Source organism: Lonchura striata, chromosome 7 (assembly GCF_050655825.1).
Source record: "Lonchura striata isolate lonStrDom1 chromosome 7, ASM5065582v1, whole genome shotgun sequence".
Taxonomy (NCBI): Eukaryota; Metazoa; Chordata; class Aves; order Passeriformes; family Estrildidae; genus Lonchura; species Lonchura striata.
Genome location: NC_140709.1, coordinates 28,599,500 through 28,626,383, shown reverse-complemented (window position 1 = coordinate 28,626,383; position 26,884 = coordinate 28,599,500). Strand labels below are relative to the sequence as shown.

At 39.4% G+C, this 26,884-nt stretch overlaps 1 protein-coding gene across 5 annotated transcripts in view; it reads right to left on the bottom strand.

Annotated features, from left to right (window-relative positions):
* Positions 1 to 26,884, bottom strand: part of HECW2 (HECT, C2 and WW domain containing E3 ubiquitin protein ligase 2) — a 170,157-nt gene that overhangs the window by 61,583 nt on the left and 81,690 nt on the right. For 4 of the 5 annotated variants that reach the window (XM_085585256.1, XM_085585255.1, XM_021555393.4 and 1 more), the window contains 2 exons: positions 14,889 to 14,996; positions 3,173 to 3,267 (listed from right to left, as the gene is read on the bottom strand). In XM_085585256.1, coding sequence (XP_085441382.1) covers positions 3,173 to 3,267; positions 14,889 to 14,996 — 203 coding nt within the window. Of the gene's footprint in view, positions 1 to 3,172; positions 3,268 to 14,888; positions 14,997 to 20,637; positions 21,317 to 26,884 lie in introns of those variants that run through there. The other variant, XM_085585257.1, reaches the window with a different exon arrangement.

Sequence of the window (26,884 nt, the reverse complement as noted above, 5' to 3'; positions counted from 1 at the left end):
TCTATCGCAGAGACATCAACGGAGAGATATTTGAAGACAAATGGTTCCCTGGGCAGGCACTGCACTCACTCCCAGGCAGGAGAGGTGACACAGAAAAAGTTTGAGGATTAATACCAGTGATAGAACGGAGTCTGATCTATTGAAAGATGCAAATCAGCTGAATACAAATGGGCACACCTGTGAACATAGATGAAGAATGAGGCAGCCCTGAGCAGTGGTTTGGAGTCACCAGATGGATAAATGACTCTGGAGCTGCAGTAGCTGCAGGGAAGCTGCTTTGCCTTCATTGAACAAATAGTCATTCCTTTTTATTTTGCCTTAATAATATAATTTCAAATACTTCCCACAATGATCAGCAAGCACATTGGAATTTCATTGGAATTAGCAAGTGTGTGGATTTCTCCAGACAAAGTGATGAAGAAACAGCCATGATGTTGGGGCCTGCCATCGCCGTGGGTCTCAGCAGTCTTGTGAGGGGACACACCGTGCCAGCAAGCACTGCCACTCGCCAGCCAGTCCATCCTTTCCCTCACTGCTGGCTTCACGGGCACTTCCCACCTCTCAGGGCAAGACAAGTCTGGCCAGAATGCTCAGAACTATCCCTTTTCCACCTAGCGTTGTTATGCCAGTGATTTTATACGGATTCATAAGTAGTGACAGGTGGCAGCAAAATTATGAAGGCATCAAAAGCAATGGTTAATTCCAGCTGGATCAGTACTGCCTTGTCTACAGGACAGACGCCATGGAAGCGGTGAGGGGTGCATTCCACTGTGATACTAATGCTGTCCAGGCAATTCCACAGGAACACTATGTATTCCAGTTTCCTCTTTTGAGCTTATTTCAGCACGCACTGTTTTCTTTGTTAAAAATATTACTCACCAATAAAAAGCCCTTCCCCATTCTATACCTATTTTTCTGCTACAAGTTGGACTCCATTCAAACGACATAATTCTTATTGCTAACTTCACATTAGAGAAAATAGAATTTGCCGACAATTCAGTAACACAAATGGTGACAGTGTTCCCTAGCACTGCCATGACTTTTCTATACAACCACTTCCTGTTCCATTATGATCTAAACAGTTCTTCTGCCCCAAGTGAAAAAATTCATCCCAGCGCACACACACAGAGTTTTGCAGCACAAAGGCCATGTCATCTGGTGTAACACAGTGCTTCTGAATGCTCCATCAGGACTTATATCTCCCCTGAGCCTCCCCTTATCTAAAGTAACACAATAGAATGTTAGCTGCTTATCCAAAAGTATGATAGACTGAAATACTTGGTGTGATATACCATCAGTATGAGAAATTCCAGTAAGCAAAGAATTTATTGCACCATAAGAAAGGGGAGTGAGCACACCATGACTCTCTTACCACTTCCTCAAACAGCATTTCTCTAAGACAGAACCAGTGCCAAGAGAACCCAGTGACCTCTACTGCACAGCGCTTCAGATCAACACCAAAACCATGGAAATGCAGTGAAGTTTTAATGTTTTACAATAGGTTTACTTACACATAACTAATTCAGTATGACATTTTTAGGAAGTATCATCTGAACTGTCATATAACATTCTCATCAGGAAAACTAACAACTCACTATTTCTGGAAGTCTGCACTGATAATGCAAACAAAAATGTTTATATAAAATTACCCCTTCTAGCAGGTGTGTGAATTCTGTACAATACCCAGGACCCTGCATTACCTTTCAAAGGAAAGAAATTTAAACAGCAAAAGCTGGTATAAGCCTTCAAGAATTACCATGACTCTCAAAGACAGCTCTCCAGGTAACTACCAAGTCATTAAATGCATACTTAGATGACAGAAGTTCAGATGTCCTTTTGTTCAATGAATCTCAAAACTACTGGTGGATAACAAGAGAAGGTCAAGAAAATACAAAAGTTCAAGTGGTTTCTCCACTCAGTATAATCACTCTGCTCCTCAGTAATGATACAGTGCAAAACACAGCCCATTATAAGGGTTATGTAGAAATGCAGCTTTTTCCTCTTGCTCAAAATCAGACTACCTTACTGCCTTTAGTTTATAAATTGATATTAAAGACAGTAGCTGTCAGGCCCAATAACTATGACACATTTTCTTCTGGAAAGTATCGAGTCTGTATGCATGTGTGAAACTGTTACTCATGGTGAGATCTGACAAAGATCTAAAAATCAAATGGTGCTACCACTTAGGTTTGTAATTCTAAGAAAAAAAAAACCACATTTGGTATATTAAGATACAAAGTCTGCATATGACATTTAGAGTCAGATAACCATAGCATGCACTTGTATATAATACACAACACTGAGAAAGCACAAGGTCAGAATAAATGCTATGCAGTCTGAATAATTTCTACTTTACTGCATCCTCAACACTGCAGTTTGTCAGGATGTCACCCTGACAGTTGTGATCTTAAATATTTGGCAGCTAACATCAACAAATCAAATGCACTGTGAAACTTGCTGAGGTTTAGCTGAAGAACTAACCTGATAAATAAATTACTTGCAGCAAAAGCTCCATGGTACAAGTTTGGAAGCCTTTTCTGCCACTGCTTTAACAACTATTCCACTGCTACATAAACAACTGAAAAGCCTCCAAACAAGTCTCATAACACCAATGCAGTAAGACAATACTTCTCAATAATCAGAATTACTAAATTTCAATGGTATATGAACACTCAAAGAATTCAGTCATTTTTGCAAGAACAGAGTTTTGTCCAGTTTAATTTATACTAACAGTCACTATCTCTGCAAAAGTTTCATAGTGAATATTAGGAAATATTTAAGAAATAGGAAGAAACTGAGACTCTGGACATGGTCTCAATTATATAATCAGTGTGAAAGATTTCTAGTACTGTGTTTAATTACAGAAAACTGTAAGTAGCAAAAAACTGAATGCAAGCAAAGTCAAATTCTTAGCATAAAAGATTTCTTTTAAGCCCAGTGACTTTTTACTGTTATTTTATTATGAGCAACAAAACCATGAAAACCACTTCTCAGTTTTTATAGTTTTTTAAGGCAATACATTTTTTAAAAAAATAATTGCTGTCAATAGTAAAAAACAGGAGACATTGATAGGTTGGTCTGGCAGTTAATACTGTCATTAGTACTATCATTTTATAAAAACTATCAATAAATCATCTTCTACAAACACAATTAACAAATAGGCTAAACTCACCATCACAGCAGGGTTTTTCACAGTGATACATGGAGTAGTAGCTCTGAGGGCTCCACTAACACCATGGTAATATTTAAAACAGATCTTTATTTCAGCTGAAAAAAAAAAACCCAAAAAACACATTAAACACTTTCATGACTGACCCTAAACAAAAGAGACACAATAAAAGGGTCCAGCATTCAGTGACCTATCTTCAGAAATACTCTTAACAGGAAATTAAAAATAGAGCTGCTGGTTATATCCTTGTTGTGTGCTGGGTCATTCTGTTACTAACAGACAAAAATTATAACTTACCTAATTCTGCAACTTGTATTTCTGCTACTGTATTATCAGCCCTGGAAAAAGCATATGAGACATCTGCCACTAGGATGATTTTGTAGGACTTTGAAAGAACATGACACATATCTGAAGGAAGCTGGAATCACTTTATATATTGGAACACAGGAAAGGTAAATGTTGAACCATGTTTCTGGTCCCACTGATTAAAGTTTTGTTTGTTAAACTGCATTTACTGCAAACAAAAGAGTATTATGTTTAACTGAAGGCTGACCTCCCCTGTAGTTCCTCTGCATTCTTCCAACCAAGCAGAACAGCTATAATTATGGCTGCCCTTGATCCTGTGGGATTTTCTCTATCTGGAACAATGTCTGTTTCCCTTCTCCATTGGGATAACTCTTCTGTGTAAGGCTGGTGAGGGTTTTACCTCTGGGTACAGAGATGGCCACAGGCAGACAGCAATGGCCAAAGGCAGGCAGGAATGACAGCAGCCAGTTCAGACACAGGACGTGTATGAAAGTCTTGGCAGTTCAATTCCTCTGCTTGGATTAACAATATGTCAGTAGTCCTGAGTACAAAACCCCAGAGTTTTTGAGACATATATGGCATGATTCCTTGAGGGTTGAGGTACCCACTTATCCCTACTCAGAAACCTGCAAGCCTGCTCAGCCAAAAAGGATTATTTATTTTTGAATTTGCTGCAGTTACATATCAACATTTATTTACTATCTTCCTCCCAGAACAAAGAGGAGACACCTCAGAACAACCCTTCAAAGGAAAGTGTCTGGCTGACAGTGCCTCCAGGGAATCAGGAGGTGGAGAAGCTGCTGAGCCCACTTCCTCCTCCTCACAGATGAGTTCACACATACAAACAAAACATGCTCTATTTACCACAACCTTTAAAGTAAAATTCAAAATGCAGACAGGATTTCTAATCACCTACAAAGGTTTATGAGACCTAAAACCCATCAGGCAGGACATGGGTTAGTTTCTTCCTGAACTGAGTAATTCTACTTACCTACCAACAGTGCTTATATCCAGGACACACAAGAATTTCTAGCTCACGTAAAATCAGAGGTTCAGCACTCGCAAAATCTGGGAGCATTTATACCAAGTACTGGACTCTCCACATTGTAAAACACACACTCAAGCCTGAGCATCTCTTATTCACACTGAGAACATATTATGGCTACATGAGAGCATGGTTAAGACAATGTACTATTCCAACCAAGACTTCCAATTTCCAGCTATATTGCTTGCTTTTATTGCATTGCTTACTTTTATCGCAACCTAAGCTTAGTTTTTCAGAGACCTAAGCTTAATTTTTCTGGAGCTACTATTTATCCAGCCTCTTGTGACTATCTTCTCTCAATTCATCACTTTCAAACAGCATCTAGCAATAGAAAGGTTACCAATTGCTGGTTCTATCCATAGACAATCCATAATGTGATGGGGGACAAATGCTCTCACTACACTACACTTATCTGAAGGCTGAAATGCAATACTACATTTTGCATCCTCATATTTCTTTCTCTCAATGACTTCTATGAGCATACAGTACTTTCCAATACCTGTGTATGGCTGGTGATAGAACAATCCTTGATTCAAGAAATAGATCTGACAATCCCTTTCAGGTACACTAAATTTAAAAAAAACCAATCTAACAAACAAAATACCAAACTTCAGGACTTATTGCTAGAAATAATTAGAAAAAGCAGACCACTTAAAAACATGACAATGAGACTTCTCCCACTTGCCAGCAGAAGAAGCACTGATTTAGTTTGGGAGTTACACAGCACTGCATTCACACATGCATTTAGAGAAATGGCAGATCAGCTGTTAGCACTATGTCAGTGGGATTAATACAAGAGAAGCTGTGCTTGAAATTCAGCACAAAACTGAGAAATGGGCTACCCACCATATGCATGCAGATGTTGGCAAAATTAGCATGGATTTGCAAGACTGGATCTTATACACAGCAACAGTAAAAACACTTCATAGGTTAAGAGACATCAAAGTGGTTTTTTACTTGGCTAATAATGCTAGAAAATGCAGTTAATATTAACAGAAGAAGAAATCTCAGAGGAACCTGGTTAAGTTCAAAGCTGCTGAGGATGTAGCTTTTTGACATGTCTTGCGTGGTGCTATCAGGAAAAAATCTTGATTAGAAGAGGTTTTTCTTGATGACTGATAGATTCCTGAACTCTAGATAAATTGAAAACAAGAGTCTGTGGCTGTTCTGATAGTTACAGGTGGTGTGATGAGATGTGTTTTAAGGCCCCATAAACACACAGACTTCTTCAGCAGCAGTAAGTTCAATTATCTGCAGACAGGACTTCAGTATTTTGAGAAATGAGTTCAATACCATATTAACACACATGTTTCCTCTGAACTATTGCATACTCTAAATGCACACTATCATGTGTCACCTACCGAGTTTTCCCAGTTTCTTTCATTTCTCCTGCCACCCTGCTTTTATGTGCTGTCTTCGGGGGGAAATTGGCACTTCTCTTTTTTTGTTCCTACTTATTCTTCCTCAACAGGTTAATGAGATTGCTTTGCATGGGATCCCTAATGAAAACATTAAGAGCAGTAAACCCAGCAAAGGACATACATCTGTACCTGACCACAGGACCATTTGCTGTATCATTAAAGAAAGATGTTTCAGAACACAAAAAAATTTTCATTCATGGGAAAAATTAATGTATTTTTGATACTACACGTGCCCTCTTATAAATGACATTCCTGCAGACATACAGACAACAATAAATTCCTTATTGAATTAAAAAAAAGCCAAAAATTAAATTGAGGGGATTTATGATTCTTTCAAAGCTATCACATAACCATATAAAAGGTGATGTATATGTCAATTAATCAGAAAACTCTGTGAAAACATAATCTATTCTTTTAAAGCTAATAGCTGTTACTACTTCAATAATCATAGTCTTATAGCTCAGGTCCATTACACAGAAATGTTGGAATCAGTAAAGGTTTCTGGGAATCAAACATTGATATTTGAATTTCAAAAGTACACCTGCATGAAATTATAGTGCTGTTACCTCTATGGACCATATACTTTTGCCTCTTCAGTAATAAAGGGATCAGCTTACACTAAATAACATCTTGCGTTTAAAATACCACTAATTCCCCAAAGTTCCTCACCAACTACTTTTTTACTGCCCTTGACACTTTACCTTTGCTCATCAAAAGAATGCTTTATTAAAGAAAGATACTAAGAATACATAACTACGTGAGCATAATCCTTGGAGAATGCATTCTTTCCAGGAGACTGATAATGCAGGAAAGCATTGCAGGAAAGCTGCAAGAACAGCTTGCTCCAGACAGACCCTAGTCAAACAAAACACCAATATCAGAGGTGGAATCATCTCCACTGAGAAGGGATAAACAGCCACATCTCCAAAAAGAAGTCAAATCCAAGCTGGGTTACAACAATCTCTAAAGCAAAACAGTGCTCCCTGTTCACTGTATGGAACCTGCACAGCAGCTGAAGCTTCCTGGCCACTGCAGCTGAGTGCCCAGAAGGTATTTGGGCTGAATCCATGGCTCTCTGCAGATAGAAACATATGTCCTCCAATACTCACTGGGGAAAAAGCTGACAGCACAGTAACTCATTGGAAAAATATGAGAGCATGTTCTGCAAAACTTATTTAAGAAAACTAGAACAAATGAAGTCACTCACATTCATGCTTTACAAAGCTATAAAGGGAGATGCAATCCGTGCAAAAGCACCTTTGTTAAATCCCACTTTTTCCCATCTGAACCTGATAGACAACTGCAGAAATTTAGCAGTGCTATGCATGTCCTGCCTGTTGAATATCTGAACCTGATAGACAGCTGCAGAAATTGAGCAGTGCTATGCACATCCTGCCTGTTGAACTCTTCAGTAGTGTGACAGTTCAGTGAACTCAACATTTCTGTTTGGACATTTAGCATTCTCTTCTCTGCATCACTTTCAGCATGTGCATTTTTGATTATGGATTACTTCCTACTGGACAGTAGCAAACACAGCAGCAGAATGCAAGGGCCAAAGCTGACAGACCTCAGGTACTTGCCATCTCTCTCAGCAGGTGTATCACAGAATTTATTTTACAGAAACATTAGACAGACCACCTACAAAATGACTTACAGAAAGCTTTTTAGCTAAAGCAGGATCAATAACAGAAAATGCTTATGTCCCAGTGGTCTTTCCATCTAACCTGCTTCAAAGGGAATGTGGACAAATGCTTGTTCAGGTAACAGAGCATCTTATCCCTGACAGCCCCGTTCACTTTGCTGTAATCAGGGATTCTTATTTACAGTCATGAGCAATGACTATTATGCTCCAGTTGGGCAAAGTATTTAATTATAATCTAACCTTTAAAACAAAACACTGGGGTATTATGCGTATAAGGAAGTCAACAAAGCCTGCCACAAATGTAAAAAATACAAGATTTTATCCTGTTTCAGTTATTTTTGATACTCAAAAATAGCTGTTAAAAGACAACATAAAAAGCCAGCAGAAGAATAAAAGTATTTCTAACTCAGTGAATATATCTATAAATAGAGTAGGGACAATAACCATGAGTCCCCAGACACACGACTGAAAGGGCACTGGTTGCAGGGCACTGCACAGATGAATGTTCCAGGCTCAGAACAATTCCATGTGAGAAAACCATGACCTTTACAGAATTTAACTGGTAAAATTTAAAATGGTAAAAATATAAAGATCGGACACAAGTAATGAACTACATTCACAGAACATTCATTAACATTGACCATTATGGTCAAAACCATTACAAAAAATACATTCTGTTCATACCTCTAGTTACAAGGAGCCCTTAAAAGCTAAATGTATATGAAGTTCAATTATTAAACTGGTATTTTTTTTTCCTTCTATATCTATCAGCTTTTAACAAAAAAGAGAGCTGGGAGTCTGCTTCGCTACTTACAAAGTAAGGCATTTCAGTCCTAATACACTGTTTTTGCAAAAGTTGTCATTTCATGGAAATAGGAACTGAATACCAAGAACTCCACATAAAACCTCACTTTTAACAAGATACCAGTGCAATGTAAACACATATATTATCATGTCTTCTGAATATATCTCATAGTCTACTCATGTTCTTACTCATGGGAGATGAACAGATCAAGAGCTTCCTTGCTGAGAAGGACTTGGAAGAGCTGGTGGAGAGCTGACAGAGGCTGGACATGACCCAGCAATGGGCGCTCCCAGCCCAGAAAGCCAAACAGTCCTGGGCTGCATCCAAAGCCCCGTGGGCAGCAGGGCGAGGCAGGGGATTCTGCCCCTCTGCTCTGAGACCCCACCTGGAACGCTGCATCCAGCTCTGGGGGCCAGCACAGAGGGACAGGGACCTGGTGGAGTGACTCCAGAAGAGGCCACCAAGAGACTGGAGGAATGGAGCACCTCTCTTTTGAGGAAAGGCTGAGAGAATTGGGTTTGCTCAGCCTGGAGAAGAAAAAGCTCTGAGGAGAACTCACTGAGCCTTTCAGTACATGAAGGGAGCTTATCAGAAAGATGGGGACAGATTTTTTTACCAGGGACAGTGGGTAATCGTTTTAAACTAAAATAGGGTAGATTCAGACTAGACACAAGGATGAAAATGTATACAGTGAGGGTGGTGAAAAGCTGGCATAGGTTGCCCAGAGAGGTGTTAGGTGCCCAATCCCTGGAAGCACTCAAGATCAGGTTGGATAGGGATCTGAGCAATCTGACCTATTGAAGATGTCCCTGCTCATTGCAGGGGGGTTGGACTAGAGACCTTTAAAGGTCCCTTCCAACTCAAACTATTCTGTAATTCTATGCCACAAATGAGATTTTAGTTCAAAACACACTGCATCTGTGCAGTCACTGCATCCAAGTATCACACTGTGGCACCAGAAGTAATTTAACCACAAACATCCCAGGGGGGATTTGGAAATTATTGATGTGACAAGACTGGCAGTCTCTGGATGAATCCCAACAGCTGCCACTATGGATTATTGCACACAGCATAAAGCCATAGCACTGGTAAAGAAAATATATGCAAATCAATGTATTTCTATTCTACTGACAGTAATGACTATGACATCAAATGGTATAAATAACAACAAAGGTAGGTAAAGTAGGTGAAGGTGATTCTTGTGGACACTGTAATTAACACTCATGGGACCAAAATATAACTTATAAACACAAGGCCAATACAGTCTCAAAGCAGGCTCTCAGCCTAAGCCCACACTAATAAACCAGGCAGGACCATGGCAGAGAATCAAGAGTGAGCACAAGTCCATCCATAGTGCTGAACTGTAACCACCCCCCTGCTTTATCTACTGGAATATGTACAGCTCTTGACTTCTGGGCACATGGCATATGGAAATGCATAAGCCCCAGTTACCTGCTGCATGGCAGTGACTGTCCTATGCTGATCTCCCTGCCATGGTATCTCCATCATGACCTGTCCTACCCCGCACTGCAGAAACCTGACTTGGAAGCTGCAGATTATGAATGAGCAGCAGCTGTCACCAGCTAGTCCCAAATAAAACTCAGGCTTCTCCTCACATGTTTTTTCTATCACCAGCCTTCCTATGGATCATTTCACTCCATCTTTCTGTTACCTCTGCTCTCCATATGGAATACCAACTATCCCATACACTATTTCCAGCACAATGGCTCAAAGTGAGCCCCTTCCATCCTAAGCTCACAGACTGCTATACCCAGAGAAACACTTGCCATCTGAAATAATTTCTGGAGCAATTGGAAGCTCTCTTGCACCAGAGAGTAAAAGTTCCAGCATACTTAGAAACCTAAAGAGCCTGATGCCATGCTAAATACCAGATGACTACACTAAATGCAAAAGCATGCACTCATGTGTTGCACTTTCCCACTACTGTTACCTGTTTAGGATAATACTCCTTGAACTTGTTTCCTTTTACAAGAGAACGAAAATTGTAGAGCTGGGTTTAGCAATCCTTCTATAGTTTGCACACCAAAAAAAATCCTGATGGAGCCATGCAATGAGTCATTGTTTTCCTTCACTCACATTTTAGCAAGCCTAGGAGCAGGATGTTTGAAAGCCACCTCTGCTGTGTGAGGAAACAGCATATCAGGCATATTGATCCCCAAACTCACCTTCTTGAATGTCTAAAATGACTGAGTTCCCTTTCATGCCTACAAAGCACTTTTGCTCCTTCCCCAGGGAAAAGCAAGAGGAACACCTGCCTCTGTACTGACTGGCTCTGCAGTTCAGAGCCAATCACACTGTCTCAAGGTGACATCTTAAAGACTCTGGCTGTTTGTGATGGTGAGCTGAACTTGGTATTTTGCAAATATTTTCCTTCTCTTCTGCATAATATTTCCTCCCTCCCTTTCCTCAGCCACTCCCCTCAGAGTCTGCTTGTTTTTCTGGAATATGTTAAGTTCATTTCTCTTTATTTCACTGTTGATTCCTTTGATTCTCCCTTCCACGGCAGAGCCCACAGAATTTTTCTGTTGATTTTTGTCTGAGGCAAATAGAGTTTTCTTTGATCATCCTTGTTTTGCTAATTTTGGATGCTTTGAGGGGAATTAACATCTGTTTTTAGTATGAAGAGGGAACTCTCCCCTCCCTTCTTTCTGCAGGTTGCTTGATCTGAATAGAGCAGATGGCAAACTATGTCTTTACATGTTACTTTCTTGGAAAAATAGGAGATATTGAATCCCCAGGGAGGGATTTTTAAGAGGAATAAATTAAGTGATCTTAACACTGAGTTACAAGACTACAGACACACAGTAATGTGAAATTAAGAAAAATGTTTATCCAAGTCTACCTTGAAACATAAACATAAATTTGAGAGACCCTGGTAAAATGATAAATAAGTTTATAATTATGCTCATGGAAAAACAGCTTCCCAAACTAAGGCATAAAATGTTTTTCTTAAAAGATACAAATTTTTTTGCAGAATGAATCCAAGGCCTAATCCAGCTGACTCCCACTTACTAACATTAATGCAATTAAAATGGAAATACTCCTTCTGCATGAGATTTGTTTGCATATGGCTCATTAGCAATGCTATAATTCTCTGCACTTCACCCTCCAGAGATGTTACTGCTGAACAGATATGTAATGTCCCTAGGCTGTGACACTGCCAGAGAAAACCCACTTCCAGAGTCTTTGGTTTAAGTGCATGCTGACTGAGCATAAGTCATTATCCAACATTAATAACTTATATTCCTTTTCTTCCCAAAAAAACATGACAACTTTAGGCCAGTTTTGAGTGTAAATCCTACAGGATTATTGTAGTTACTTAGCATAAGTGTTAATAAGCACCATCAGTTCTCATTGCCAGAGCAGATTCAATGCTTCTCAGGCTTGCAGAAAACATTCCCTTCCTCTCCTTGAGTACAGGTAGAGCAGGGAACCTGCAATCATGTAGGTATCACAGTATATAGCAGGGAACCTGCAATCATGTAGGTATCACAGTATATAGGTGGCAATTAAGTACTGTTCCTCTCTTCTTGATACTGGTGAGGAATACTATGTCTAGTTTTGGGTCCCTAGGATCAAGAGCAAGGAGAAAATGGAGAGTGAAGAGCAGACAGCTACAAAGGTGGTTGGGATGGATAAAATCTGACATATGAGAAGAGGCTAAAGGAGCTGGCCCTGTTTAGTCTGGTGAAGAGGAGATTAAGGCAAGACAAATGTTTCTATCTCTCCTCTTTCCAATTCTATCAGAGATTTTTAAAAGGGGCAATGGCCCCAAATTTAAGGTATAGCCATTCATATTGGATGTCACAGAAATCTTTTTAGCTGAACAATACTGCAGCACTAGAACAAGTTATCTACAGCATCCAAAAAATCTTTGTCCTTGAAAACTTCCAATAAAAACCACACTTGAGCAGGTCAAGTGTTTGTCCCAGCTGAGAGCAGATTGGATGCAACAAGTATTCCTATGCTGTGGCTAGTCTCCAATTGAGTTTAGATTGATCCATTTACACATTTTGTTCATGCTGGTCCCCCAGACATTGCCCCCATTATGGATCTGCTGTTTAAAAAATTCGGGAATTGAATGACCACTGCTAATGGGCTGCTGAATGTCATTACTGTGAGGAGTAAATATGATAAACCCCATGAACCATGACCTGTATGTCATATATTGTACCTCTCAGCAAAAATATTTCTAAACGTAAGAATTCTACTACTGGAGAGCTTTTTCCCAAATGTGGAAAACAACAATGGATTAAAGCATCAGAAATACCTCAAATTTAATAATCTGGCACGTTTACTGAAAATGTTAGACCCCTCATTTGTCTCTTCCTCTTGCTATGACAGCGGCATCACGTGCAGTGCTATACCGAGAGACAAATCTTATCTGCAGCACAACAGAAGAAGGAGGTTAACGGGGGAGCTGAGTTTGGCACAGGCTGGGCAGTGCCAGGGCTGCAGGGCACGGTGAGCACCCCACAGCACGGCTCTTCCCACACCCAGCCCGGCGCTGCACTGCAGTGACACCGCGGCTGTACCTGAAGGGCGCAGCCACCTGCTGCGTTTCCCCTGTTGTGATTTACTGAGCTGAGGAACAGAAAAGAAATGGAAAAGAGCAGCTGCCTGTAGCTGCATCAGTGGTGCTTCACCACCTATAAGTTTCAAGGAAAAGCCTTGCTGAGCAAACATGGTCACAGATCTGTGGAGACCTCTTGTTTAAAAAGTAGAATCAGAAATTCAGTAAAGTGTTTCAGGGCAGTTTTTGGCCTCTCCCTAGAAACACCAGTGTAACTGGTGACATATTCATCTACCATACTATGTGCTATAGCAACGTATGCTCATAAACATTCTTTTTTACAGTTCTCAGCTGCTGCACAATTGCTTGTCTCTTGTTCACTGTATGGCAGCAGAGCTGTTTGTTAGTGAAGCTCACCATGACTGAAGAACACACACCCTGCACTTCCTTTCAGCTGATTGTGATGTGCAGTTAGTTGCAAACTGCCACATCAGCTGCAGCTGACTTAAAGTCCAAACTAGTAGTAATTGAAGCATTAGTTTGGGTTACTCACATGAACTGGAAATATTATTCAAGCGCCTGATCTCAATACAGCAACGCAGCAACACATAACCAACTAAAAGATACAAACATCCCTGAAGTTAAACTGCCCATACTGGCAAGAATACTGACAGAGTTCATATACAAGAAAGATGAGGCACTGAACTTTACTGAGACATTTTATTCTGCTTTAATATACCAATGTCTTTGGCACCAAGGAAGTTAATTATCTTTATTATTTTCTTGAGTATTGTCTTCAGTTCAATCATTGTAATGTAATGAACTCCTGAAATGGAATTTAATTTTATCGTATTTAGGCTCTTTTTTTTTTTTTTTTTTTTGAGAAGTGTGTTGTGTAACACATAGGGCAACTTGGCAAGATTCAATGATGAGTTCTAGAAATAGGAAGCTTTAATATTTATTTTTAGTAGAGGGTATACAACACCTCTTGAAATACATGTATTACTGTTCTATCAGTTAATTAGAATAAAAATTTCTGCCAAAACCTACAGCAAGCAGCACTGCAGTGTTTTACTTCACTGCAGTGAAGTAAGGAGTGGGAGTAATTTTATTTTTTTTTAACTTATGAAAGAGGACTCATTACTATGAGGCTAAACAGGTGGTAGAGCAACTCAGAGCTCTTCTGGGACTGATTGCCACTTTGATGCTTGGCACATCGGAGTTTCCAGCAAGCTCTGATACAATATCCCATGATTAGAACCTCAGTTTCTATGTTTCATATAGTAGGAGAGCATAGCTTCATTAAAAAGCAAAATAAAAAAAAAAAAACAACAAAGAAAGAAAACACAGCCCACAGCAGAGTAGCTCAGATTCCTATAAATCCTGGTTGTCTGAGAGAGTGGTGTAGCTCTTCAATTTGAACCTTGACTACCAACACACTTCAACTGAAGGCTTTTTATTCCAGTCACATAAAGACTCTCAGTATTTCCAAACTGCCCAGCAGATTTTCCAGCGCAACAAATCCTCAGCTGAGAAATTCTGATGCAACTGAACAGGACATTGGCACTTCCTAGAGTCAAATCCAACCCTCCCACTAACAAATATCAGCAAGCTCTACTAGCTTACTACTTTTTTCTTTGCACACATTTACCATTAATATTTGGCCAGCTGAAATTTGGAATTTCTGTGGGAAGGAGATTCATCTTTCAATGTTCATATACTACATCACACCACACAAGGCAGCTCCTTCCTCCCTTAAAGTGAAATGTGCTGTCTAAAAACATCACAAATGCACATCTAACTCAAGTCCGTTTTTATTGCACCCAGCAAACGCACTGGAAAAATGCTTCCCCCTAAGAGCAATACAGTCAATTCCCTTGCTTCATCAGAAGGATTGATGAAATTGGTATCAAATGCCACCATGTTGAGCTGCCTTGGAATATGCACTGCATAAATAGGTACTCACATTCCATAAAGTACGGGCCAGGTTCAATTCGCCACACAATTTGTCCTTTTTGTGTGCCAGTCACTCCCCGATTCTTGGAATCCCAGAAATTGGCTGGAGAGTTCTCATCTGAAGGAGGGAAGACAAAAAATAATTTCAGCAAGTAGTATTTAAAATAGAAGTTTTCTTGGTTTTCTGTTTCAAGAGACCCAGATACAAAGAATTACTTGTATTAAATTAAAAAATAAAGAAATCAAATTATCTGGCAAAAGATAAATAGTTTCTCTTGTACATTTGATAGATCAATTTATGCAGAGTGAGCAGACAGACACACAGCCAAAGTAAATCTATGGCTTCCTGTAAAAGGTGACCTGCCAAGCTACAGTATTAAATTCCAAAACTTCCCTAATCCAACAGAGAGGCTATGGGGAGTGTATAGCTGATTGAAACTGCATCAAGAGTTACTACACCATGCTGTACACCAATCCTGCTCTGTGATGTGAAAATCTAGCACTCATTCCCGAGCTGGAAAATGCAGAATTGTAACTAGGAGTATCCAGTTAGAGGCTCAAAGTGCAGAACTGCCAGTAAGTCAGAGCTAGAAAGGAGAGATTCAGCAAAATACATTCAGAGAAAACATTCAAAGCAAATGGTATCTGCAGATCAGCTTAGCAATATCAGTATTATCCCTTCTCAAATTAAAATTTTTGTCCTAAACAAACACAAGTCTTAGGGCCATTTTATTCTCCAGTCTGTATTCAGACACCCAGAACACCAGATTCACCAGATGAATGAAGGAAAACCAGGGCAAGAAGCTGTTTGAAAGGGCACAAAGGTTAGTTCTGATGACATGGACAAAGCTGACATAAATCCAACTTAACTTTTTTGTACAGGATGTTCTTTGGAAGTATGCATTGTGACATTTTACCAGTGCATTTCAGCAGCTGTTAACTAGACTAGACAAGAACTGCACCTATGATGTCAAATACAACATCTTAATTCTTTCCAGTAGTACTGCATATTCTTTAATATACATTTTTTAAGAACCCCTCTTTTATTATATACATTAGAATACATTCTACAAATTTAAAAATACTTCACTAAAAACCTAGTCTACTGTGACTTTGTTCATGAAGCTCATATCTATTCAAGCACATTCCTTTGTACTTTGGTAGGAACTCACATAAGATTACAGAACTGTCACCTACATTTTAGATATCCATATACTGTTCATGACAGAATAATAAACAATGCAGTTTTCTTACATTTATCTTAAAAATATGAACTCACACTAAAGCTTCTCTTTCTCCCTTTCATTCTGATGGCTCATCTCAGTGTACATGCAGTAACGCCAGTGAATTATGATGAGTGCAGTCTGTATGTCTCATCCCACCAAACCAACACACAGAACACTACCACACACTGGACTTCTGTTGTTGTTCAAGAGAGCTTACACACTGCCCAAAACCTAGAAGAGCTCTGAGAATCAAGAAGGGGTCATGACAAGCTACTGACATTTTCGTGCCTCCAGCCATGGGTAACTTTGAGAATTTTTAGAAAGCTGATGTCTCAACACCTCAAAATCATGACAAGTCCAGGAGAATTTCCTAATTATCTCAATGACAAGGAGAAGGGACAGGAGGGTTCTCCTAACAGTTGTGAACCTCAAGCTTGTAATGCCCTCAGGCTTAACTTCTTGTGCAGAACCAACATGATAGGACACAAACTGCATGCACAAGAAAGTCAGGCACACAGGCAGCAAAAATCTCAAACTGCATGTATTTATTCTTCATTACAGTAAGAAACTTTCAGAGTAAACAAAGCTGCATCTCACCCATGTTTTGTTGGGTTTTTTTTTTCCAAAGCCATATAAAGAGGAGCACTAAATGTACAGCCTGTAAATCACCCCACAGGTCTTATAAAAAAAATCTCTATGTGGTTTGCAATGACACATTAACCAAAAGAATACACTGTTGATGAATTTATTTACATTTTTATTTTGCTTTCCTATCCCAAGGCCCCCTGTTTTCTTCCAGACAGAACACTGGGAAGCCAGGAGATACAGCTTAACTTCCAGCAACACTACACTAGTGACTGCCCTGGTCGACCATATAAACCTGGTTATCCAAAACATCACTACCAAAAGTGAGCAGATTCTTTAAAAATTCAGTTATCTGAAACACAGAGTTTTAAACTATTCAGCATTCTCATTTCATCTAGGTAAATGAATGAACACATTCCTGACAGTAAACATCTTATCTAACATGCTCTAGTTCTGAATTTCTGTATTTAATCAACTGGCAAAGAGTCTGTTCATGATTCTAAGAACAAGGATGGATATTTGGTATATTATAACCATGAGGGTTTTTATTTTTATCCTGTTCAATAAATGAACAAAGCCTGAAGCAATGAAATACACCTATATTGGTGAGATTTCCAACAATAAGACACAAGCAACTGTTATTTGTTTTTTAAATCAGCCATAAAGCAAAGTCAATGGTAATTTTTACAGGGATATTAGTGAGCTTCAGATAAGGTCCTCCATCAACTGAGTCTCAAATTCCCAGCTGGTAGTTATAAGAATGCAGAATGCTTTCTTTCACTTTATTTAATAAAATCCCACATTTACAGAAGTGCCTGGATTTTCAGCCCTTTCATGAACGACGGACTCCTTTGCAGCAATGAAGAGTAAATCATTGATACTCTGCCGACAGGCATGCTGCCATTGCAAGAGAAGGTGATGGAGACAGAGAGATGGAAAATGCTAACAGACCACTGCCTGTCAGCAATCGACTCAAATTGCAGAATTTATTTTGGTCAGCTTTGACTTTTTTCTGAAACAGATCAGTTTTTTCTACTTTTATGATGTTATTCACATAGGAGAAAAACAAAATTACTAATGCATATGGAAAAAAAAACTTCAAACATTAGTTCATGGATTTTAAAAAGAAAAACTGATGGAAAAAAATACTTAGCATGAAAACACTGAAGTCTACAATAATGATAAAAACATTGACAAAAAATAAAAGAAGTGTTTAAGAGCACAAAGAGCAACAGCAGAATTATCACTCCCTTGTTTCTTCTCTTCCCCCAAACATTCATGCACACACACTCTCTCCCGCTCTCCATATATATATATATTTCTTTTTCCCATAGGGAACTTTGATTCTAAGCAGTTCTATTCTCCTTTTAGCACATAATTGTTGCTGTTTGTGAAACTGGCGACTGTTCCAGAATCTGGGCCAAAGAGTAGATATAAATATCCCTTCCCAGAACATAAAATATGCAACAAAACACTGTCTTACTGCATCAGTATCTTGTCCAGTAAGGCTACACTTCTGAAAGAAATAAAACAATGCAAGATGCAGTTTCTCCCTATCTTCAGTAATTCTCAGACATAATATACTACAGAATTTCTCAGAGCTGCAACCCCTGTACAAATCAGAGTACATGAGATAATGTTTTAAAACAAAAAGTGGGTAATAATAGATGCATCACTGTGTGGAATTTCACTTTGAGTAATGCTCCTTGAAATCACTGTAAAGCTAAAGCATTCTGAGTAACAGTGTTTTCCTTATTTAACTACTAAACCATTGGCCAAACCTGGCATTAAGAAAAGCTGCGCTGGCACACTGTTGGCTCAGCGCAACTTGTCCCCCAGAACCTCGAGGTCTTCTTCCACAAAGCTGATTTGCAGAGTCAGCCCCCAGCCCATCCCAATGTCAGGGGTTACTCCTGTTTGCCCATTTCTCCAGCCTGTCTGACTGCACAATGTTTTATCATCTGCTACTCCCAGTTTTGCACAAGGATGTTAGGGAGTGTTGGAAGCTGTGCTAAGCCAGTGTCTGACATCAGGGGTCAGGAGGCTTCTGAGTAGTTCACATTTTGTTCTTTGTGTCTTACATCTTTCATTCTTTCTGACTTAGGAAAAAAGGATAAACTACCTGAAATGCATCATCTCACAAAGTCATCTTGCATAGATTAAAGCAACAAATAGATAAATGAGATATAGTCTTTTATAAGACAGATGAAGCGGAAATGCTAGCAATTAATTATCTGAAACAAGCCTTACAGTTCCAGAGCAGGCAAACCAGCACTCATCTTCTGATCCCAGTTTCTGTTGTCAGTAGTGTTAAGTTTTGTGATAAAAGGGTTGTTTCCCTCAACACAAATTATTTTTATTCTTCAGTATATCAAAACATTGTAGAAGTCACAAATTCCTTGTGTGGAAACATCATTGATTTAATTATTTTCCTGTGTAATAAGCAAATGTTGCTATAGCAATCTAAGAGGTTCAAACTTTTGCATTTTGATCTCTTTACTCTAATACATTTATAAAGATGCTCATACCAGAGCAAAGGTGATGTTAATAGATTCTGGTTGTCAACTTTAATTATATATAACTTAACAATTTTCATCTCTCACTACCATATATGGCTAACTCACAGCTCTTGAAAAATCCATGCTTAGAAAAGGTTAGCTCAGAAAAGATCAATCACGTTGGTAACACCATTGTATCCCTGCATAATTCTCTTATCCTCCTTTGGGATTTACATCCCAGTTTGATTTTTCATCCCTTTCTGGAAGATGCTTTATGCAAAATCTTTTGAAGTGTTTGTATTGTTCAGTTTCAATTTAAAGTTTTAAATTAAATTCATATTGTCAGAATGTTTACTTCTTTCACATTTTAGGCTGATGTCAATTTTTTTGGCACTGAAGATGGTGTGTGCAATGCATTCAGTTATTAAGAGGAGTATTGGTACTAAGCTTTTAAAGCATCACTCTCATTTACTTCTGTAGGAAGGTGTTCTCTTACAGTGAGGATCAGCAGTGCTGGAAGGCTGGAGAACAGCAAGGTTACATCTAGTTTTGTCTGAGGCTGAGATGTGTGGATCTGCCATCAGTTCCTCTCATAAACATCCTACCAAGAAGGGTCACTCCCCTACCTATTTTATTCATTATTTTCATTTAGTCTTTAAAAGTAACAGGTTTGTGGTTAATCTGCATTGGAGAATATTTCTGAACTTGATTTTGAGCCAACCCCAGGAGCTCTCTAGGATGGCATTTCCAATGTAAAACAAAAAACTAACTGACATGCATTTTACTGCATTACTTCCAAATACCTCAATATCAATGCCAGCAATTGCACTCTTTTCAGTGTGAGCACAGAGTTCCAAGCAGTAAAACACACTGTCACCAAAATGTAAGACTAACAAGAACATTGCAAAGAGTACGTACAGTGGATTTTGGGCAGATGACTGGGAAAGTCTGTAACAGTAACTTTTGTGCGATATTTTCACTTTAGTAACCTCCAATAATTTTAATTCTAGAAATACTAGAACTAAAAATCCATGGGTGATCAATAAAGAAGTAGCACTGTGCTTACTGATATAATGAACTAAATATATTTCTTTCTTATACCCAAAATATGCTTAAAAGTGCTTGGAAACTGTATCAGGACACATTCAAATGAAAAGATAAATTTTATCACCTGAAGCCTCACTCCTTATCTAGACAGTCAATAAGTAAATTACAGGTTCAAGGGTTTCTAATGCAAGCAATTACTATAATAAATCACATTATGTCCATCAATTTAAAAGACACTAGGTATCAGTTAGTACTGTATAAACAAATATTAACCCACTAAGTCAGAGCTTGTTTCTCAGCCTTTGAACACAGGTTACCCTGGTACAACCAAAATATTGCTCATGAAAGACAGCACCATTGCTGAAATTAAAGATCAACACTTAGTTGTACCTACTAGCCTTACCTGGCCATTCCAAAGGATGCCTGTGGATCCTAAACTGCATTCCTCCATCAGAGCCCAATTAACAAACTGAAGAATAAAAACCAGTAACGTTTTAGAGGACAGATATTGAAAACAGCATCCTCGTTCCCAATCACAACCAGTGCTTTCTACGGAAGTTGCCTCCTGGAGCCAGCCCGTGCAGCTCAAGTTTGGAGGCTTTAGCTCTGTGTTAGCACTGCTGCATAATCTCAGCTCCACGAGACACGTCAGTCCTCTCCCTTCCTCCTGTCATTTGAAGGAAAGGCTTTTAGAAGGATGTTCTCTGACTCCGCGGCACTTCCGAGCAGTTAGACGCCATCGTCTGCCTTTTCTCCTTTATTCCAAGACTGCTCTGGGTCCAAGCAGCCCGTGCTAAAACACAGAAGGCATTGCGTCCTTCAGGCTCCGCTATTTGCAGCCACTCCCCTCCAAAGGGTACAGGATGCCGAAGCCCCATCCTCCCTCCACTTCCTTCCTTGCCTTGTCCATGGGAGGGTTCCTCAGCACGGCCACGGCCCCGCAGCACGGGCGGGCTGATGTAAACAGGAGGATCCTGAAATCCTAGAAATGACGGCAAGGCAGCCACAGCAATGAGCACAGCGGGAGCTCGCTGGGAGTGCTGCCTTTTGTTTACACAGTATTTCGCTGTCCGCATGACTTCCCCACAAATCCAGTTATTTCAGGGAAGAGGGGACTGCTCCATGACGTCTGGCTGGGATAGAGCTGCCTCAAACCCAGGATAGTTCTGCACAGCGCGCTCCTGGGCAGGAGGACAAGCAGGTGGCAGAGAGCTTCCATTACTACCTCTCCTCTTTCAGGGTGGTAAATGCCACCTCAGGGCAGGAGCTTGGACAAGCCTCTATTGCCCCACATGCTCCAACTCCTCAATGGCCTCCTGGTGGAAAAACTGCAGCTGACCTAAAACTCCTTCAGCCTGTGGCAAGGACCCGAACCATGGCAAAGCAGTCCCAGCACCTCAAGAACAAAAGGAGTTCCTAAAGGAATCTACGATCTTGTCTGTAGCCTGAGATCAAATTTTTCACAACAGACACTGCATGGAATTGCACACTTGTGGAGCTGTAGGTTCAGGCTCTCAAAGCCAATCTTGGTTTTCCTAGTAATACTCAGATTTAAAAAAAAAAAAAAAATTCCACCTTTTAGAGGAATATCTGTTCTTACTCAACTTGAAGATTTTTCAAAAATGCTTCCAGTCAAAGAAATTAAGATGGATTCTTTGCTAACTAAGAGATGAAAGCTAACGTATTGCTTTGTGCCTGCGTGAGCACCTCTAAGAATTGTATCTTCAAAGGACAGAAGGTGAAAGAACATCAGACCTGGAATATTGTAAGATAAATCTTAACACTGCTGCATACTGAAATGCATACTGAAATGGCTGGAAACATTTCTCCCTCAAATCCCAACAGAGCAACCCCAAAAAAAGTTGAGAACAAAATTCTTGAACAGTCTTTAAAGCTCCCTAAGTAGCTACAGGATCCTACTATCACAGTTCTCTTTACTCTTTGAGACACTTCGGAAAAAATTTGGAAAGTAACAGAAATACAAGACAAAAGTCTTCAACTGAGACAAGCAAGAGCAGAAAAGAGGCAGAAAAAGGTACAAGAGATGCTCTTACAGCCTCATACAAGAGAGAAGCTGCTGTGGCAGCTCTTCCTGAAGGTAATTGTGCAATGCCAGAGGGTGCTGGGCAACACTCTGAATTCCAGCCTGGACACAGATTTTGGCCTTCTGGTGTCACAGTCCTGCTATTTTAGCAGTGAAGGATCATCATCATCTATAATCATGACTCATGGTCAGAAAACAAAGAGGTGTTTGTTCCTCTCAGCACCGAAACAGTTTTTCCTATTGCACAACCAAATTTAAGGTTCACGTACCTCCACTGATTGCCCCTGAGCTGTGGGCAAGATGCAGAAAGCCCCCACTTGCATTCATTCATGTGCCCCCCATGATTCACTATATACATTAATATGTTGCTGAATTTTATTGCACTCTATTGCTTAATGCAGCAAGAGACATTATTAATTTTTCTAGTTGTGACTTATAGGATGGCCAGGAATAACATCAACTTCTCTAACACTTCACTCCTACTTCAGCTGCAGAAGCAGAGTACAGACACCATACTATACAACCCATCCAAACACTGAACTATGAAACCTTTTTCCTATTGAAACTTAATAGAGTGGGAAAATCCTTGCTCTCATTTTCATACACAGCCTATATTCAGATACTGCCTATTTCCTTCTTTTCCAAGAATTGTAACACTACATTTTGACTCCTTTTTTATGTACACTAACACTTCAGCATGGGGATCAGAACATCTCCATGTGTCCTCATACAATTTGATATTTCAGAGCACAGCAGCAGCTCAAAGGATTAGTTAACTAGAATGCAAGACACAAAGATACTGGAAAAAAAATACAAGTTATTTTTTCAGACATATGACAGTACAATGGCAGGAATAAAGTGGAATTCCACTTCTCTGTATCCAAAGTAAAGGCATCATTGAAATTCAAAGCATTCAAAGACAAAAATAACCCCTTTCACCCATCTTACTGGCAGAAATTCAAAAGCGTAACAAGAGGAAGGAAATGACCTCAAGCTTAACATCTTTCCTGAAAATCTTATTAATCCTCCTTCATAAACGACAGGCACTTCATTCCCAACTACAGTTCAGGTTTCACACATGTGCTAACCCACGGCACAAGTGCCCCATGCATCACGAGCCACCTGCCAGCTGACCTGGCCCACCTGGAAACCACATCCTGCACAGCACTGGGACACAATGCTTGGCTGTTCCTGCACTGCATTGCTAAAGACTGGCTACAACAAGAAAGGCATAAATGTTAGAGCAAAAATTAAGCTAGAGAATGACACTGAATAAACTCTGACAGATGGTACTGCACACACTTAGATATAAAGACAATTAGTTGATGAATGATATCGCAGAAGACTCCCAGCATCTTTACAAAATGCTAATAAATCATCTACCATTCGATTCTTGAGAACAGTATGTGGGGGGAAATATGGCACGGGGGGTGTTTCAACCTCTTCCTGAAAGAAGCAGCACACAGCTGAGGCAAAAGCTTCACCACCTCTCCTGTCAACTCACAATCATTTCAGCTGCTCCTGATTCAGGGTAAGTGATGTCTGCAGAAGATAGAGATGCCAAAAGCAGTGGCCACCAGGCAGGGAACAGTTTGGAAATTCAGATTTAGGCCACCAATGGCTACCAAAATAGGACTATACCAATGTTCTAAGGTACTACAATAACTTAGAAGGCTATTTCATTATAAAGATGAGAGGATACAAGGACAGCAAAGATGCAAGCAATATACTAAGGAAAAGAGAAACCTGTCTCCCTCTGTAGCATCACATAATTTTTAAGCACTTCACTGCATCTTGCTAAAATTCAGATAAACTCATCTTCACCACCATAATTCCTCCTCAATATGCTCCTCACTGTTATATCCTGTCTCTAAACACATCCTGACACTCCCACAATCCTGTATCCTAGAGGTGTTTTTCTTGCTTTTAACAGTAGCAAGTCCAAGGGCAAAAAACCCAAATCCAAACTCCACAACAACAAACCCTGCGTACACCAATATCCTAAAATCCTGTTATTCTGGGACAAGACTGTTTAGAATATCTAGAAAAACAAGCAATTTTTTCCTAATTAACATTAAAAAGTTATTGTGGGGTTAAACGCCGTCAGAGCTAAACTAAAAAAGAAAAAAAAACACCTGTATCTAAGCTTTTCTGTGCCATATTAAATCTGCCAGTCTAAGTTTATTGTGGAATGTTTTTCATCATTTTTCTCCTCAGCCACAGCCTTATATGGTGTTAGATAAGCACTTGTTTGCTGGCAGCACATGAGCTGTTGAGCTTGCTTTAGCTGCACACAGAAGAGGATTGTAGCTTCCAAGGATAAAGGGCATGCACTTTTATCTGTGACCACATTCCCATCACAAATCTTTGCCAGAAATACTTGAAAATATAAAAAAGTATTCCTGCTGTGGAAGATGTGATACCAGCAAAGCCATGCTCTTGTCTACATAGCCTATCCTGCCCCCAGGAAACTCTGTTGGTAAATAAACATTACCAACAAATGCACTATTTTGCTACTAGCACAGCTGCACTTACAGAGAGGCTTTCTGTGCTGTGGCTGTCTTCATACACATCACATGTAATCCTACAGGAGGCAAAAAAAGTAAGGGGTCATTTATTCTATGGCCTTCATGCTGGTTTATTTATTAACCAGCAAACATCCGGTCCTGTATGCAGACACCCAGTGCAGAAAGGACCCAGAGAAATGGCAGTTTTGCTTAGTGCTTTTTCCTGATCAAACATTTCTCAAGTGGAAACAGTGGGAACCACTTCAGGGAAGGCCATTTGGTTATGGCCATCCCTTCCCTCCTCCCTCCTTCTCAGCCTCAAAACGTACTTGGAGCAATTCCTGCTCTGCAATCACAACATTATTCCCATTCAGTCTGCTGCTGCTCTCTGGCAATAGTCACATTTTCATCTTCTGAGAGTGGGAATATTCAGGAGAGGAGAAATTTGGACAACACTGAGTGGATTTCATACAGTAGATTGCACTGAATGATGTAATGATCTCTTCTGGGTTTAATTTCAGTAAAATATGGGCTCATTTGACAGCCATTACTAGTTCATAAACTAACCTTAAGTGCACTTCATTCCACATGTAGATCTTCTGTAAATTACTTATACCTCAGAAAGAGGATTTTCTTGTGGAACTGTCAGCAAACACAATTGCCGTAACTGAGAGGACTTAAAATAGAGTTGATGACTGTGTTCTATTTTTACTTTTTTGTTGTTTGCAAATCTAAAAATTAAACACTATTTTTAATTATTACTAAATGTACATCTGCCCTTTAAACACCACACATATCACTACAATGCACATGTAGGAAAAGCACTAGAGGAGATTTTAAAAACATTCATATTATTTTAAATCTGTATTTTGAAACCGTTGCCAAGTGTCATGTGTTCTGTTTATATTAATGAAATTTTAAAATCAGATAGGAAACAAGTACTTGGCAACTGTCTATTACTGAAATAGTCAGCTTGAGCACTCACCTTTATTTTCAAGCCACATTTTGCAATATGCCTCATGTTGGCTACCCATGAAACAGAGCAAAATTCATTACAAACATATTTGCTGTTATTGACCTATAGGTTTGCACAGAACGTTGTCTAGTTTCCTGCTTTCCTTTTTTGCTCATCCTTCTGCTCCCTTTTCCTTTCTTCCTCCAGCTTTTCATACAGCAGAAGAAAGTACCCTGTTTTATACAGTTTATGGTAGCAATGATAAATTATTATCTTAAACACAGCCAGTGGTAAGATGGGTTCCCTAAGAAGTAGCTAAGGGAAATATCAAACCTTTTACTACTTATCTAATAAACTGAAAAACTTCTTGCCCTCATTAACAGGAGCCATTCCATGTCTAATTATTAACAGCCATCCTGTTTCCCCTGCCCTACAACTTAATAATGACACATGAGTATTTTATAAATTCACATAAATTTTGCAACCACTTTTTGACAAATATCATGTTATTTACCCTTTTCATCCTCTGGTCCTAAAAGTGAGGTGATGATAAATTGTAAGCATCTGTAATATAGGCTACACAATCTTTAGGTTAATAAATTTATCAATTCAAAAAACTCACCTGACAGGTGATCCTCAAAATTGGTGAAAAGCCAGAACTAGCTACTCATCACATCAATAATTTGAAAACCTCAATTTCTAGCTTACTCAAATGACACAAATCCCTCAATTTCTGCAATTATCTTCTACAAAAACTGACCTGAATTCACTGATGCATTATCCACCTGATATGCTCTTTTCCCATTCATATTCTAACAGACCTATTACTAGCAGAAATATTTACATTTTACAAATGCTAGAAAATATTAAGAGCTCAAAGGATGAGCTCTGTCACTTCAGATCAGTCACTTCTCTATGTCTAACATCTTGATCATCAAGACCTTCCAAGTGCTACAAACACCAGCCAACCATAAGCAGCTACACCCTGAAAGTAACTTCATTATCTTTACCTATCAAAATAAAGGAATCCACCAGCTCAAGAGCAGTGTCATTCAGCAAGGGCCCACACTTCTAGCCCTCTAATCATGTCACAACTTTCAGTGAAAGAGCTGAAGGCCCAAATAATTCATTAGGTATTTATAAT